The sequence below is a fragment of the Anguilla anguilla genome, chromosome 6 (genome assembly GCF_013347855.1).
Source record: "Anguilla anguilla isolate fAngAng1 chromosome 6, fAngAng1.pri, whole genome shotgun sequence".
NCBI lineage: Eukaryota > Metazoa > Chordata > Actinopteri > Anguilliformes > Anguillidae > Anguilla > Anguilla anguilla.
In genome coordinates, this window is record NC_049206.1 from 5,722,759 (window position 1) to 5,740,779 (window position 18,021).

Consider the following 18,021-nt stretch of genomic DNA (forward strand, 5'->3'; position numbering starts at 1 on the left):
GTTTACACGGATCTGGTCAGACCACTGCGCCGATCACAGATCCCAGACCAGTGTGCCGATCACAGACCCCAGGGGAGCAGAGACGCGAGTGGGGCGTTTACACGGATCTGGTCAGACCACTGTGCCGAAACACAGATCCAGAGAGAGGACACAACGCCAGAGAAGCGCAAGGTCAGAGTTCCCGCGCACACACACACACACACACGCACGCACGCACGCACGCACGCACGCACGCACGCACGCACGCACACACACACACACACGCACACGCACACACACACACGCACACGCTCGTCAGCATCCGCACGTCCCTCGCGAAGCAAGGCAGGGTCAGCTGCTTTCTCACGAAGCAGCCTGACAGAGCGAGCGTTCTCTCACCGGGCGACGCAGAGAGATGTGCGCCGCTTTACAGGGCCTGACAAGCACAGCGAGGGTGAGAACGAGGGAAACAAAGAAAGGAAGAGAGCACAGAGGGAAGGGCGGGGGGAAGCCCTGGTCTTAGTGAGGACGAAGAGCAGAATTACCTTCTATAATGTGCTTCCTGGACAGGCCTCTCTCCGTCTCCGCTCTGGGACAAAAAGATGTGCACGCACACGCACACCCACATACACACAAACACACACACACGCGCACACCCACATACACACAAACACACACACACGCGCACACCCACATACACACAAACACACACACACGCGCACACCCACATACACACAAACACACACACACGTATGCACTCTTATTAGTGCCATAGAAATGTTCATAAAAGGCAGAAACATCGGTGTAGAGCATAAACCCATATCAGCAAATGGCCAAGGCACGCGCACACACACGCACGAACGTGCGCACACACACACGCACACGCACACAGTGGCCCTGTGAACACAGCTCTTTAATCTGTCACTTCCAGCTGACAGCGTGGTGAAAGCATTCCCCGTGTTCCTTCCGAAGCCTTATTTATTTTTATTCAGTGTTTTCCCTTACTCAGCCATAGGTGGCAGTTCCCATGAGGACACAACAAAAAAAAATGACAGGATGAAAAATGTATTTTTTCTTTCCCTTTTATTCCCCCTCTGATGCAGTCCCTTCCTGCAGCTGTGTCAGCGCTGTGCTCCACGCACGCGGTGCTGAGGGAGAGAGCTGTATGTGAGAGTGACAGCGCTGTGGATCACTGCAGGCCAGCACAGCCATGAAGCCTCATGGGTAATGTAGTTTACCGCTGAGGGCAGGAGCTGGGTGGTATATGTTATCTGCTCTCGGCTTGGAAATAAGCGGTGGAGGTGGATGGTGTATGTTATATGGTGTCGATTTTGCAGGAGGGTAGAACTGGGTGGTGTAATGTACATGTTACAGATACAACTGTAGGAAGTGTAGGGAGATGAGATCTCTATGTAGTGCAAGTTTATCAGTCTGGGGTGAAGGAATTAAAGACTTTAAAGGGGAGGGACAGACACTTACTTTCCCCCCCAGTACAGCTTGGTGGTGATGACCAGGCTTGACCTCCTGGGGAAGAGACAGGGAAGATGGATCAGTCATGGCCAAGAGGAGCACAGACTTCCCCTTTAAGAACTCGTCATGAAGACACAGTCACTCAGGAGCACACCCATTTGACTGTCCTTTTGACAGCCAGTGTTGCCTTTAACTGCACAGACCGCTAAGCAAACCCTTCATCGCTAAGCAGCGGTTCAGCCAATCGGAAGCACTGTTTGCGTTGACTGGGAAACGCCGTGCCGTTTGTGCGATTTTCACACAGACGAGAGACAGCTGTGCTCGCTGAGATTACAAGCGCGCCCGCCAAACTACAAGAAAACTAACGGTGCATGCAAACATCCGCAGGAAAACCAACAAGGAGACCTTGACCTGTACCAATATGTAACTGCGATTGGAGTTGCTAAACTTTACAGCAGAAAGAGCAAAAACACACATAATACAGAGAGAACCGCCAGACTATTCTCTTAGCACACACACACACACACGTATGCACACACACACACACACACACACACACACACACATGCACACACACACACACACACACACGCACACACCTGCACAGGCTCGCACACACACACACACACACACACACACATAAACATACTGTATCTACATGCACGCACAAATATGTAGATATGTAATTAAAACAAACAAAGAAATTATTTATCTCTGCTTAATTAGCAAATGCCATCGGGGAACATGCACTCTGAGCTGATGTAAATTAAAATGAGTTAATCCTCATTGGGGAGTATAAATGGAAGTCTTATGCTAGATGGAGAGCATCCATAAATTAATTATCTGGGTCTTTTAATCCCAAACATGCAATAAACAAACAGCAACTAGATGGCCTTGACTAACGAAGATGTGGTAGAATAGATAACAATGCTCCAGCGCATGTACTCACAATGTACTCACAATTCACACACACACACACACACACACACACACATATACACACACACACGTTTGTATTGCTATACTTGTGAGGACTTCCCATTGACTTACATTCATTCCGTAACCTCTAACCCAAACCCTAACCCTAACCCCAAATACCACATGCCTAACCTTAACCCTAACCTTAACCTAATTGTAACCCTAACCCTAAAACAGCCTCTTGAACTTGTGGGGACCAGCAAAAGGTCCCCACCTTGCATAATTTTCCTCATCTTTCTATCCTTGTGGGGACATTTGGTTCTCACAAAGATAGTAATACATGCCCCCCCCCACACACACACACACACACACACACAGAGGTACCTCCAGCACTTCTTCTTGATAATGTTTCCCAGGGTTATCTCAGCCCTGTAAAATACGAAGCAAAAAGAGGAAACTTCTACTTTTTCACCGTACAGTCTGTGAGCATTATTCATATTACGCTGTGCGAAATGTACGGAGTATTTCACGGTGCCGTTCTAACTGACTGCTTGGAGCTGGCACGCTACTGTGAGAAATCACTGCCCCTTCGGGTCTGGAGAAAGCTGGGGAATTTAGGCTGATTTACTGGGACCTTTAGCACTCGCTAAACCTGTTAGCACACTGACAATTTAATAACATGACCAATGATTGGTGCAAAACAAATACCATGGCCAATCATTGGTCGTGTTACTGGAGTTGCATGTGATAAAACGTTTTTGCACATTTGTAAACGGTAAGTAATCACCTTTTAAAAAAGTAATTTGGGGAAAGGTCATTCGGGAAAGAGGCGGCCAAGTTTACAGGCACGGTTTAGTGGTTTAGGGACTAGAAGGTTACGAGCAGGTTTTCCTAATTTGGGCAAAGACGGCAGAGTTTAAAGCCGCTGGTCGTGACAATACCCCGGGATCACAGAGTCGCCAAGGGGTAACGTGATGTGAGTGGGTTCACCTCAAAACCAGTGCGTGGCAGAATTTGCATAAAGGCGGTAGAGTTTGTGGTCGCGGCGCTGCGATTTGAGGTCGGAAGGACTGCCGTTTCCTGAGGAAGTGACTCACTTTCCCGCGGAGTACACTTCCGCGGTGTCGAAGAGGTTCACCCCGCTCTCGTAGGCGATGGTCATGAGCCGCTCCGCCACCTGCAGGACAGAGAGTGACACTGCAGCACAAAAAGGACTGCAGATTCATCGTCTCGCTTTGCTTGGTCTGTTCCATTTAATTCTGTCACCCGTCCAGATTTGTTTTTTTTTTTTCCCTCTCCAAAATCGTTATTAAACAGGCCGGGCCAGATATTTCATTCAGGAGTTAAGTTATGGGACAGGGGTTTCTGTCCCTGGCCCTGGACAGCCACACGGTCTGATGGTGTTTGTTTTCACCCTAAAACTGGCATCCCATTCAAGCCAAACAAATCAGCTAAAATCAACTGCTTTAATCGACCAATTAAGTGCTGAGTAACAATGAAAAGTGATGGGGATCTTTATTATATATATATGATATTGATGCCACCTCAGTGGAAGCAGACCAGCTCAGCAAGAAATAACTGTTAGGATATTGGATATATAAAAACATCACAGTTTCAGCTGGATCCTCCTGCACCCTCTCACATAAATCAGCCCACAGCTGAGAAATAACAGAAACTTTTTGTTTCTTCTGTGTGTGTGTGTTTGTGTGTGTGTGTGTGTGTGTGTGTGCTGTTAGTCAGATTGTGAAGGATGCACTCCCATTTGTGAGCTTTCTGACACTCTGCAGAGAGGTGAAGGACAGACTCCAGTCTGTGAGCTTTCTGACTCTCTGCAGAGAGGTGAAGGACAGACTCCAGTCTGTGAGCTTTCTGACTCTCTGCAGAGAGGTGAAGGACAGACTCCTGTCTGTGAGCTTTCTGACTCTCTGCAGAGAGGTGAAGGACAGACTCCTGTCTGTGAGCTTTCTGACTCTCTGCAAAGTGGTGAAGGACAGATTCCTGTCTGTGAGCTTTCTGACTCTCTGCAGAGAGGTGAAGGACAGATTCCTGTCTGTGAGCTTTCTGAGTCTGCAGAGAGGGGAAGGACAGATTCCTGTCTGTGAGCTTTCTGACTCTCTGCAGAGAGGTGAAGGACAGACTCCTGTCTGTGAGCTTTCTGACTCTCTGCAGAGAAGTGAAGGACAGACTCCTGTCTGTGAGCTTTCTGAGTCTCTGCAGAGAAGTGAAGGACAGACTCCTGTCTGTGAGCTTTCTGACTCTCTGCAGAGAAGTGAAAGACAGACTCCTCACTGCAGACTGTAGCAAAGCTGCAGAGGAGGGCCAGGAGAGGGGGGGGGTTTGTTAAGCTCACAGCAGCACAGAATGGATAATGTTATGACTGCGGCAGTCTCTTACCTCTGGGGGGGGGGGGGGGGGGGAGAGAGAGTAAAAGAGAGAAGGGGAGAAGGAAGAAGGAGAGAGAGAATGAGGGGGGAAGAAGAGAAAGAGAATAAGAGAGGGAGAGAGAAAGAGAGAGGGGGAGGAAGAAAAAAGATAGAGAGAGAAAGAGAGAAGGGGATGTGGAATAGGGAGAAAGAGAGGGGGGAAGAGAAAGAGAGTGAAAGAAAGGGAGAGGGAAAGAGAGAGAGGGGGGGGAGAGAAAGAGTGTGAAAGAAGGGGAGAGGGAGAGAGAGAGATCTGATCTGTCATTCTCAGGGGACTGCAGACGCTTATACCGGTGGATTCTGTCCATTCAGTCAGACTCACCATTCAAGAAGTATTTTAAAAATTCCCCCCCCCCTCGCCCTTTCCCCCATCCCCATGTCAATCCAGCACCCCGCAACCCAATCAAACAAGAAAGCAGAAATGCTGTTGACAGAGCCTCTTCTTTTGCTTCATTTCAGCTTTCTCTCCCCCCCCCCCCCTTCCCACCCCGCCCCCCCACCACATAGTCTTTGACCAGCAGCAATCTGGAATGTTCCGGAGCTTGAACTTCTTGCCCTTCACAGTTTAGTGACTCATCTCGCAGCGGCCATCCTGTTCCTCCAGGCTTCTGTCACCGGGGCGGAGCCCTTGTTGCCGCACATTTTTTGGCAATTCTACCCCCCTCCCCCCCCCCCCTCCTACCAATTATGAAAACTTCAGTATTTTTTATTAAAAATTTCTAGGGTTCTTCACTGCCACCGGCAGACAGTGCTGACCAAAAAGGTTTCCACCTTGATTTTAAATGGACGCGTACAAACTAAAGCCAAATGAAATATAGAAACTGCGCCCAGAGAACTGGTTCAGTGTAGCTACGTCATTTTAAGAATGTTGATTTTAAAAAACACGCCACTTACCTCATCAGAAATCTGGCCTCCAAATGTCACCCAAGTTCCTGAGATAGAGAAAGAGAGAGAGAGAGAGAGAGAGAGAGAGAGAGAGAGAACATCATGTGGAAGGAAGGTGAGAAGAAAGTGTGCTTCAACCTGACAAACGAGCGAAAAGGTCACACTCCTCACAAATCTCCCAAAAAAAAAGACTGGTCTTTAATTAGAGACAGAAGCTTGCGTGCTCCAGAGCCGAGGGCATCTGACCTTCCTCTCGTTCTCACTGCAGCGCCTATCCGGTGAGCACCTCACCAATTTGGACATTTTTTTCATGTAATTCCTCAAAAAATACAAAAGATTTTTTTTTTTTTTTTTTTTTTTTTTTTTAAACTTCGAACAGTGACACACATTTAATGATGTATTCCTCAACCCGACGCAGAAGGGCTGTCAGGCGGCTCGTTCGGTTGAGGCGCCACGCCGCGGTGCGTGGACGAACCGCGCGGCTTCGGATCGAATCCGGACCGCGCCACCGCTGCCTGTGGCCGGCAGCTCCACAGGGCGAGGGGGCAATTGCCGAAACGCGCCACTCAGGGAATGGGCGGGGTTCAGTCGGACGAAGTTCTGCGTCCTTTGCCATCTAGCAACCCCTGCTGGTTGATCGGACGGTCAAAAGAACTGCGGTCAAAGTCGCACGTCAAAAGGTCCTCCTCTGACTCTGTTCTGTGCAAGCTCGGCAGGAGTCTGCCATGTGGGAAGCAGCAACAGGCGACGCCGCGTGTTTTCGGAGGAGAACCGCGAACGTCTACGCTCTCCCGAATCAGAAGTGGGGCAGCGCAGTATGAACGCGGCTGCGACTGCACTTGATTGGACATTCCAGTTTCAAGGGGGGGGGGGGTGGTGAGGGATTGGATATACTGTACTCAACCCTACGTTGGGCAACAAATTCATTTTTAAAAAGTGGCAGTTTATACATCACATGCTCACATGAGAGCGCACACTTGTCTGTGCTCTCCTGAATGAACATTAGCATTTTCTATGAGTGTTGTGCAAAGAACAACGGGGAAGAAGCATCGAGCCATTCTATTTAAAAGAATATAACTCTTGTAATTGATATGCAGTATATAAAATATGTGTTTGTTTATAATAGAGAAATTAGGAGGGAGGACATTTTAAGTGTTTCCTTGTTGATTGCTCCAGTTAATGGCCCCTACTTACAGTTTAATCTTTCAGGGGGATGAGAGCGGTTCAGTTATTGCTCTCCTCTTTTTAAAGACATCAATCCAGAAAAACAAAAAAAAACTGCTGTGGTGTCCTTCTCAGTCTGTCCATTCAAGTTGCAATTCTCGTTCCATAAATTGTGTTTGGTGTTGCGTGTAGGAGTACTTTGGGCCCTTGGAAACTCATTCCGGATCAGAATGAGCACCTTGCTCTCGTTGGTCCTTTAGTTTTGTCCTTAGGACTTAAATGTTTTTTTTTATATCCTTCAATCACCCTGTTTTTTTTTTGTCTTTTTATTTACAGCACATTGAGTTGCACCCTCTGTCGGAAATGTGCTTTGTAAATAAAGTTTGATTGATTGGAAAATGCTGAGATGGCAAGGGCAGTTAGTCACGAAGAGCTCTGACCTAGCAGCAAATTACAGCAATTAGCAGCACATGGGCCTTTAGTTGTTATGGTAATCTATTCTTCCCTGCAGCGAAGGCAGATAAATTGGGTCAAGAAAGGTTTTCTTTTTGTTGTTGTTGTTTGCTTTGTTTTCATATTACGTGAACATGGAATGTTTATAAGAGGCACACAACCTCGTTCGGGAGAGGCAGAGTCACCCGCTCCGCTCCACCCCCGCCCCCCCACCCCCCCCCCCACCGCACGTGCCGTACATACGAACGAGATCGCCATCACCGCGAGCGCTCCGGAACGCCTGCTGCATTCCATCATCCCGGAATCAATCGATGCGAGTTCTCTGAAACAATCCCGGAATCCCTTAGGGTCTGCTACGTGCCGTGATCGATGGGATGCAGCATGACTGATACCCTATGATCTGCCATTGATTGTACAGCCAATAAAAAGCAGAGGAGTCACGGTTCTTGTCTTTTTTTTTTTCCCACCTTTCTTGAAAAAAACCTTTTCTCTTCAGGTCGTTCTACTCAGGTCATGGATTCTGGGTACTGCTCAGCGCTCGGAACACAATCAATTTTGGTCTTCATTATAAAGGAATATTAAGACAACAAATCTATTTTTTATTTTATTTTATTTTTTAAATAGCTTAGTAATGGCAATAGAGTGCAGGAGGTGGGGAGGGGGAGGGGGAGGGCGGTGGTGGGGAGAGGGGGAGGGAGAGAGGAGGCTTGGAGAAGGGGAGGGGCGAGTGCATACTTACCGAGCCCCAAGCAGGAGACCCTCAGCCCCGACTTCCCCAGGTTCCTGCAGGAGAAGTCAGAATAACTGCATTAACCACTGGAATGGGGTTTTTTTTTAATCAAGATTCTAAGTCAGTGTTCTAGAACTCCATCGCCTTCAATCGCCAGCAGTGGTTGTGACATCAGCATTAGAATGTTCAGTTAAGAACATTCTAATCGCATATTTGCGATCTTGCATCTTAAGTGATTAACATCCATGGGTCCTGTAAATAATGCTGTTGGGTTAAAAATTGTTGGTGTTCAGAGTGAGAAAGACATACAGTCAGAGGAAAGTGGTGGAGAGGGTAGAGGGAGGGAGGGAGAGAGGGATGGGTAGGGAGAGGAAGTAGAAGATTTAATAAACTGCGGGGATAACCTCCAGGTGGGTCCCCAAGTGAGCAATGAGCAGCAGCAACGGTGGCAAGTTAATGGCAGTGGCATTATCAACACATAAACACACATATTCCCATGCATTTACACGCAAATACATGTGTATGTGCATGTGGGTACACATACACACGCGCGCACACACACACACACAGCTCCAGAGTGCAGACATAAACTTTACTGCAGACCAGAATCCACTTTTTAAAAAATCAATATTCAGAGCGGTTCCCTCAGCTCCACGCCCCATTCGGACTCAATGACACCGTGTTATTGACCGGTTTATGCAAAACGTTGTTAAATTGCTCTCCGTAGGGGACCATTCGTCACCCCCTACCGCGCAAGGCTGTGCTCATCACCGCGGGAACGGTTTATCCTAATACCCTGGCAATCTGAGACGCGCTTCCCTCCTCCCCATCAAATCCCTCGCGGAAAATACCGCTGCTGCGTAGCCGTCTCTGGGCTAGAGGCTTCCACGAAAAGCCGCATTTTCGTCAGGGAGCGAGTTCTTTTTAAAAAGCGGGCCGGTCCGGCGCCGGCATCACGCCTTCAGTTCGTAAGCGAATCGGACAGCAGCTCGCGCGGGGTCTCGTTACAGCCCCGCGCGAGCTGCTATAATTCCTCTCGCTCCCATTCCCATCCCGGAGATTCGCTGCAGCGCGAGTCATTCCATGCGGCGAAAGTTTGATGCGGTCCGCAGGCGGAGCCATATGGACGCTTTGAACTGTGTCTCTTTTTTTTTTAATTGCTAATGATATGCGTCTGCGTTTTTCCTGGAGGGTGTTCGCAAGGTCGGTGGCGGTGGTGGTGGGAGCGCAGTTGGGGGGGGGTCCTTCGTTTTAAGGGTCCCCTAGCGCAGAATAAGTGGGGTCTTTTCTGGTTCTAAGGTTTGAGAAGAGTTTCTGTGTCTTGGGGGGGGGGGGGTTAGGGTTAGGGCGGCTTTATTTAGTGTTGTACCCTCAAAAATGCAGAGTTCAAATTGCCTCACAACGAGAGAGAGAGAAAAAGAGAAAGAGAGAGAGGGGAGGGGAATACGGAATGAGAGAAAGGAGGATAAAACAGATGGAATAAATAAGTGAAGGAGGAATGCAGAATGAGATAAGAGTGAGACAGCGAGAGGGCGAGGAACAGAAAAGAAGAGGCAAAATTAAACTTAAAGAGGAGGAACGAGAGAGAAAGCGAGGGAGAAAATGAGATGGATGAAGAAAGATAAAACGGATGAGAGGGAGAGCGAGAGAGACAGGGCAGAGGAGTGGTGAGTAGGGATGCTCCCAGCATGCAGTGGGGGTGCCCTGGCGGAATGGAGACAGGGTTCTGCCACTTCTCATTGGCTGTGACATCATTCTCTCAGCATGGGCTGCGGTAACGACCTTTACCGCTGTCGATAAAGGGACAGCCCACGCAGTGCTAGAGGCCAACTTGGCCCCAATCCAGGGGTCTCCAGCCATTTTTGGGGGGGGGGGGGGGGAGGGGGAATAGGGGGGCTCAAAGAGCATTGCTTCTGAATTAAAATCCACTCAAATCGCACACCCATGTTGAACTGGCCTCCCCAGTATGATTCCGTATCATCCCCCTGACTTGGAAAAGGAAATTCAGTCTGAAATTCTTTCAACAAGGGTGCACGAAAGAAAGAAAGAAATAGAGGGTTGCTATTATTCTGTCATTTCTTATCCGTTTGGGGGGGGGGGGGGGCAGGGGGAGGAGGCGAGTATCTGGCCCTTCTGTGTTCTCATTATGGACAAGAATGAAAATGAACAACCTGAAAAAAAGGTTCATTTTACCGGAGGGCAGCGTTAATAAAAAACGTGCTAATCGATGTGGGAACAGCGATCGCACTCAGTACCTACATTTAGAGGGGCGTTCCTAATCGATACGGAGCCGGCTGCTGACGCAGCACCGGCGTCTTAACTGATCTAGGGATGGACTTCACAAGCAGGTTTTTACATCTCAGCTCCGACAGGCTTGACAACCGTGCTCTGACGTCTCAACTGTGCACGCGAACGAACTTCGCGTCCTGCTAGGATCGCTAACTGTAATCTTCCAAACGACAAACCGTCACAAACCTGCTTTCAGGTCTTAACTTAATGGTCTACTAAAAGATTTCACCGCCTCCGCCAGTGTCTTAGCTGTTGTCTGAAGGCAGACTTCACAGACGCCTCGGACGTCTTAACATGAATCTACCAACAAAATTCCCATCCAGCTTCTGATTTCTATACTGTAAGACGCCAACAGACTCCAGGACTGACTCCAATAGCCTAACTGTAACACGCCAGCAGACTTCCCAGCCTGCACTGATGCGCACACAGACATCACGGCTGACTTTGACGTCTTAACCTTGAGATCTGCCAACCGGCCACGCTGTCCAGCAGGAGTGAAGTTAAAATATTACACGACCTGCGCTGATGTCTACGGTATGGAAGAGAAACAGACGTGTATTTCATCCACACGCTGAGCGGGGGGGGCGGGGCAGAGGGAACATTTGGAGACTGGTGCTGAGTCATAGTGCTCCCCAAAACAGCCATAAATCACACAGCTAGCGAACAGGGAAGGTAGGAGAGAAGTATTAATGAAAGAGAGAGAGAGAGAGTATAAGAGAGAGGGGGAGAGAGGTGGTATTGGAGAGAGGGGGGGGGGAGAGAGAGACGGAGGGAGGGAGGGAGGGAGAAAGAAAGGGAGGGAGAGAGAGGGAGGGGGACAGTGAGTGACCACCCACCCCATATAAATGTGTACATATTTATGGATTTACTTATATTCTTGTTGTTGCTGTTATTGTTGTTATTGTTAAACCCTATTACATTTCTCATTATTATTTTAATATCATTACTACTATTTTATGTATCATTTATATGTATGCTCTGGCGATAATTACATTGGTATTTCATGCCAATAAAGCAACTGGAACTGAGAGAAGGATTTCCAGCAGTGCATGGTTACGGCAACGGTCAGGGAGCAGCCTGCTGTTCTGGCTCAATTCCCCAACCTGGCTCTCACCATTCTGCCATCTAATCATGCCCCAGATTAATTGGCTAAAATCGTTCTCTCTCTCACTCTCTCTCACTCACTCTCTCACTCTCTCCCTCCCTCCCCTCTCCCTCCCTCCCTCCCTCCCCTCCCTCCCTCCCTCCCTCCCTCCCTCCTCTCTCTCTCTCTCTCTCTCTCTCCCCCTCCTTCCCTCTCCCTCTCCCTCTCCCCCTCCCTCCACCTCAAGCCAATGCGTGGTGAGCGTTCTGGCACAAAATGGCGGCCGTGCCTGCAGGTGGGTGCCACACAGTTTCCCCCTGCGTCACTGCGAATTGCTTTGAGTGAGAGAGCAGAGCCACATAAAGGCAGGCCATTATTGCTCTTATAACTCTTATAGTTTGCAGGGGACACTGTCGCTGCGCCCTCGAGCGAGCTGCTTATCCCGAACACCCAGCGGCACAAATGGATCCCATCGAAAGGACGGAGCGGAGAAGCGGAGTGTGGCACAGTGGGTAAGGAACTGCGCTTGTAACCGAAAGGTCGCAGGTTCGAATCCCGGGTAAGGACACTGCCGTTGTACCCTTGAGCAAGGTACTTAACCTGCATTGCTTCAGTATATATCCAGCTGTATAAATGGATACAATGTAAAGTGCTATGTAAAAGTTGTGTAAGTCGCTCTGGATAAGAGCGTCTGCCAAATGCCTGTAATGTAATGTAATGTAATGTAAGCTGTGTGAGGTTTCTCTGGATAAGAGAGAGCGTCTGTAAAACGCCCAAACGGGGCATTTAATGTTTTTTTTTTTTCTTTTTTGAGAACGTGTCGCAGCGTACAGAGCCCCTTCCATCCTTCCGTACTGTCAGACTTCTTTTCACTTTTTAACCCTAACCCCCCCCCCCGAAAAAAAGGGGAGGGGAAACTACAGAGGCATTTCTGCCCAATTTCTGTGGATGTCCTCTGGTACTGAACCAACTCAGTCGGGTCAGTTGCTTCATGACCCTGTGCAGGTCGGGAGGTTCCAAGCGGAAGGGGGTGTTTCGAGCCAACTAGGGCAGTGGCCTGTAACATAATGCTGGATAAACCTTCATAATTAATCAGATTCTGGAAACCAATCTCACACGCAGTCATTTCCCTGTGCAGGCACGGCAGATAGGGCTTCAGGGGCTGAGACGGATTTAATGACATTTTTAGGATTTTTTGCTGCTTTCATAACAGCAGGGCAACATTCCCCCATGCCCCCCACCCCCCCACCAATCACCCCACCCCCTCTCCCTCCATGTCCCCCTCCCTATGAGTCACCAGAGACCCAGTCTGACTGCAGGCTTCTAAAGTTTCGAAAAGGGTCAGGGTGACTGGGGTCCTGAGGGTTCAGCTCCACATGTCTGCATACACACACACACACACAAGCATCCATGCACACACACACACACACACACATGCACACGCACACACACACACACACACACTGTGACTCACAGCGAACACTTCCACAGGCACTGATTATATCCACGCGGATAGGCGGACTCCCATTTAAACACACTCTTGTCAACACAACTCAGTTTGAATGCTGCATTGTTGTCAATTCTGTCTTCCATTGAACTTTAAAAAAAAAATTCTATGCAATCTTCCTGCACGCTTTTTAACCAAATATGTGTCAGATGGTCATAAACAAAAACATGTCCTCACTTTACCTTCCTGGTTACATAAAGGCTATAATAAATAAATGTTTTGGTAAGATTAGAATGTCCTTAGAACACCTGACCTAAGGCCTTCCCATTCCAACCACGCACACAGGAAGTAAAAGAGCATCGTCCCAAGTACAACCTTACAAGGACATCTACAGTACACGCACACACACTCTAGATTTCAACTCCATCAGGACTGTGCGTCTTCAAACTTTTGACCTCAAATTAATACGTTTCAGGAACCGATGCAAAGCAAAAGGCTTTTGTATGCTGGATAAAGTTTTACAGAGGATTTCGCACTGTAGCGCCGGTCTAAATAGCATCCTCATCCACGCTCCCGCACGCAGGGGTACGGGTCTATTTCAGTAACGTCGACGTTTCCGAACGCCCAAAGTTTCTGAACGCTTACTTCTTAGCCAATAGCAGTCGACCTGTTGTGCTATTAATAGCGTCTCCCTGCCTGCCGAAAATCGGAACCAGTTTTGTGCCTCGTCACCAGCGCCGCCGTGCCTGTTTCTCTCTTCCCCGCGCTGTTAAGGTGGCAGGTGCATTCTTCACAGGATGAAGGGAGCGGGACACCTCCTGGGCTGCTGACTGATGAGCCAGCAGCAGAGACGTTGCCCCCCCCCTACCCCCCCACCCCCAAAACAAAAAAAAACTCCCGCCTCAAAAAGAGCCATGAGCCACCGTTGCACAGCCCAAACAAAATGGCTGCCCTCGCCGCCGTTATTTCATGGGCTCCGAAGACGGCTGAGCCCTCTGAGAGAACGCCTTTCGGCACGCCCCACGAGGCCACCGCAACCAGGTGAATATCAACCGCACTCCACACGCACCGGTTCGCGGGTCGATGCGCGCTGAGGCGAAGATCGGCGGGGTAAAAACAGAAGGTGTTCGCGAGCCGCCGCTCGGCCGACGGTTCTGCAAACAAACAAGCTGCCGGCGTCGGCGGTAAAGGTCACGTCACAGACGCCGAAGGTTTGTTTTTCGTTTTTTGGCTGTTTCGTGGCCAGACAGACGTGTCAGGCGATTGGATCTTCTGCTCGCTTGCCCACACCGCGCAGCATATGTAACATTTACGCATTGTTTTTTTTATAATTCATAACCCACACTTTACTGCGCAATAAAAGTTTTTTCAAATGCCAGAAAAAAATGATACAGGGGGTGCCAAAAAAAAAGAAAGATTTTGATTCCCATTGTGCATCCATGGCATAGCAGCCTGCTTTTGGCTTATTGTTGAGCTTCTTGTATAAAAAAATGGGGATGAAAAAATTGCTATTTGAATAGGAGATCAGGTAAACATGGCTGGATGTTGCTGGGTGAGAGAATTCATTTTTAAAGGGCTTTCTCTCTTTCTTTCTTTCTTTCTTTCTTTCTTTTCTGGGAGTTGCAAACCCCGAAATATCAACAACCGAAAAAACTGAGAACGCCAAACATCAACAACCCGAAACCGAGGATGCCAAACGTCAACAGCCGAAAAACAGATATTTTCTTATTTAAAAACTCGGCAGCTAGACAGGGAAAAAGCGAGAGCGAGTGAGAGAGAGAGAGAGAGAGAGAGAGAGAGAGAGGGGGGAGTGAAGGAGGGGGAGGGAGAGAGGGAAGTGGAGGAGAGAATGAGCCTGCAGCCATGTCAGCCGGTTCAGCCGCTACGTGACTGGAATCCTCGTCCTCCAGCGTCGCGTGCGGAAGAAAGAGCGACCACCAAAAGCGCGGTGTGGCCGAGCTCACGACCGCTCCGGGGCCAGCGCAGGGCGGCGTTCGGGACGCACCTAGAGGGGCACAGGCCTAAATCACCTGTGACATCACTTCCACTGTGCCCTCAAGAGAGCAAACCACTAGTCCTGCGATGATATCAGGAAACATCTAGTCAAAAAAACTTGATTTTCATACGCTATAAGGGTGTATTAAAACAGTGCATTGATAACATGTATAAAGATGCAATAACACAAAGAAGATGATTATTACTACATATTTAAGCCTGAATTTGCCTTATTGCATGGCTATAGACTTATATGACGCAGACCGCTGGAAATGTGTGCAAACACGTAGATGCGGAGTAGTGTTTTGGTCCTGACATTAAACTCCAACACTCCAGCAGTTGGAGCTTAACAGGAAGTGAATAACCCGCCTGTAAAGACGGTGTAAATCTCCCCAAGCAGAGTTAATGCAAAGCCGCACTGCTCTGTAAAAGGGTTCGACAGCTGCTCGTAAGAAGCAGGAGAGGCACTGACCGCAGAGATAACTCAATACGCAAACAGCCAGTCACCGCCTGCCCATGGATCCGGATGGGAAAATCAGGTTTTACTATGCGTGCATCTTTAATCAGCTGTCTGGCGAGATCTTTACACACTGAGCGAAAAAGCACGACCTGATTAAGCTCACATTTCAGAACGCCGCAGCCACTCTGTGGTGATCCCGGAGTGATGTCCACTGCTACGCATCTTAAACCACAGAGAAAGCATCGCCAAGCTGGGAGAGGCAGTGCCACAGCCACTCAATGTTTCATACACACCCACACACATGCACATACATAAACAAAAATACACACACACACACACACCCACACACCCACACGCACACACACACACACACACACACATACATGCACATGACAACCACACACACACACACACACACACATGTACAACACCCACACACTCACCTACACACACACACACACATATGTGTGCACACACACACACACACACCTACATGCACACGTACACACACACACTCACTCACTCTCACACACACTCACTCACACACAAGCACACACACGCACGCACACCTCAGATCTAAAGTGACGGCAGCGCGTCACGCTGGCTGAGAGGGTCTGGGGCAGCGGTGTGACGGCCCTGAGAGATGCAGGGGGAGCTGGTGCGACGGGGCATAAATCCCGGCCCGGCTCGGGGAAGGCCGGAGCGGAGCGGAGTGCACGGCAGGGCCCGCAGCCCGCGCTCTCCCTGGCAACAGGGCGATCCAATCCATCTTATTTAAGTCCGTAGATCACAGCGGCGCTAGCGCTGGGGCTAGCGTCCGCGGTGCGCGCGGGTGCGGGGGCAGGGTGTTCTGCGGCCCCCAGAGCCCCTGGAGGACGAGGCTGCCGCACGCGCTCAGGGTGGGGGGGGGAAATCCCGTGCTTTAAACTGCTTACGCACACACACACACACACACACACACACACACACACGTGTGAGCGATTTCTGTTCACCGCTGCACTAAAGAACACCTGCAAGCGCACACACGTTCACACACACACACACACACACACACACACACACACATAAGCACTCACAGACACTGAAAAACACGCACATACGCGCAGACACACACTGTACATACACACACGCACATAAACACACACGCACGTGCACACACACATACACACACACTGTGCTAAAATAGAGCACACACACAGCAGAAAAAAGCACACACACCTCCACACACACACACACACACACACACACACACATTCACACACACACACACACACACACACACACACATTCACAAACAGGCACTCACACACTCACACACTCACACACACAGATCTGCTATTGCCTAACGGGTAAAGAAGTTGAAGCGGGGGCATTATTGCTCGGTGACAGAAATGAGAAAAAACTAAACTCGAGCGGCAAAAACCCCGTCTCGGGTGGACACTCGAGCTTCAGGAAGCCGAGGGGCGGTGATGGATTAACCGAATTACAGCGTAACGGCGCCCACAGGACCGGCTTCCCATAAACCATCTCTCCAGGTTAGCGCAGAGCCACACTCCACCCTACCAGCCCAGGCAGGACGTAAGAAACAGGCGGGGGGGGGGGGGGTAAATAAATTTTTAAAAAACCGACAGGAGAAAGCCACCAGGATGAGCACAGACCCGCGAGCATTTCCATCAGCGTCAGAGGGAGTTCAAAGCGCCTCCCAGGCAGCGAGAGCCGAAGGAAACGTCGCCTCTGTGACATCACTTCTGCCCGTGTTCTAAACTCCGGACGAATTCCGGACGACCGTTCTGTCTCCCCGTCAGAAATAAATCATTACTTCTAGACGCTCAGATAAAATAAACATAGTCCGGTTTGCGTGTCCTTTGTAACATTGAGATCACCGCCATTATTACTTGTATTAAATAGTGTACGTCCTGCATAATGCGATCATGACTTACCCACGCTTCCATGGAGCAGAATGTTAATTGCCTACTGCGGTACAGCCTGTTAAAAGTTATCTATTGACATCTCTATCTAGACCATCTTTATTATTATAGTTCATCATTTTTTTTATTGTGTATTCATTTTAGGGGGACATTAGGAGGTCTGGAAAGCTCCTTTGAAACCTCACCCGGCTAAACGAATGAGCAATAAATGCGTTTAAAATAAGGGGGGGGGGGCGAGAGAGAGAGAGGAGAGAGGGAGAGAGGGGGGGAGGGCACAAGAGAGAAGGGAGAGAGGGGGAAAGAGAGAGAGAGAGCGAGATAGAGAGAGGAGCGGTTTTGTAACTGCAGGGACTAAATACTCAGTGCGCATCCAGTGCAAAACTTGCTAAAAAAAAAAATGCTACTATAATGGAGCCTACCTGTGCCCAGGTGTGTGTGGCCACGCTGGCAGTGCGCTAACACCCGGATAACGTGAGTAGCACTGCGCTAGCTGGGAGCCGGGGAGGTTGCAGGCTCGAAACCTAAGTGGGACTGCCTGTCACAAACCCCCTTCCTCTACCACGTGCTACAAACCAAAAACAAATTGGAACGGGTGAATAATTTAGCCGCTGAGGGCGGGCGACAAGACCGAGGGGCAGTTGAACTTTTGAATAAATACATTTTAAAAATAAATAAATAAATAAATGACGTCCGGGTTTCTGATGAGGCCAGGAAGAAAATAAAACAGATGCACAATGATTTCATGAAGATTTTATGCAAAAATGTTCCCGTCCCCAGTAACGGCTGCATTAATCAG

The 18,021-nt window shown here is 49.1% G+C and overlaps 1 protein-coding gene across 1 annotated transcript in view; it reads right to left on the reverse strand.

The window, feature by feature from the left end:
• LOC118229161 (voltage-gated potassium channel subunit beta-1-like) overlaps positions 1–18,021 on the reverse strand; it is a 38,065-nt gene that overhangs the window by 11,715 nt on the left and 8,329 nt on the right. The window contains exons 2-7 of the mRNA XM_035420872.1: positions 8,032–8,075; positions 5,685–5,722; positions 3,465–3,544; positions 2,752–2,796; positions 1,459–1,503; positions 525–568 (exon numbers count right to left, since the gene is read on the reverse strand). Coding sequence (XP_035276763.1) covers positions 525–568; positions 1,459–1,503; positions 2,752–2,796; positions 3,465–3,544; positions 5,685–5,722; positions 8,032–8,075 — 296 coding nt within the window. The remainder of the gene's footprint in view (positions 1–524; positions 569–1,458; positions 1,504–2,751; positions 2,797–3,464; positions 3,545–5,684; positions 5,723–8,031; positions 8,076–18,021) is intronic.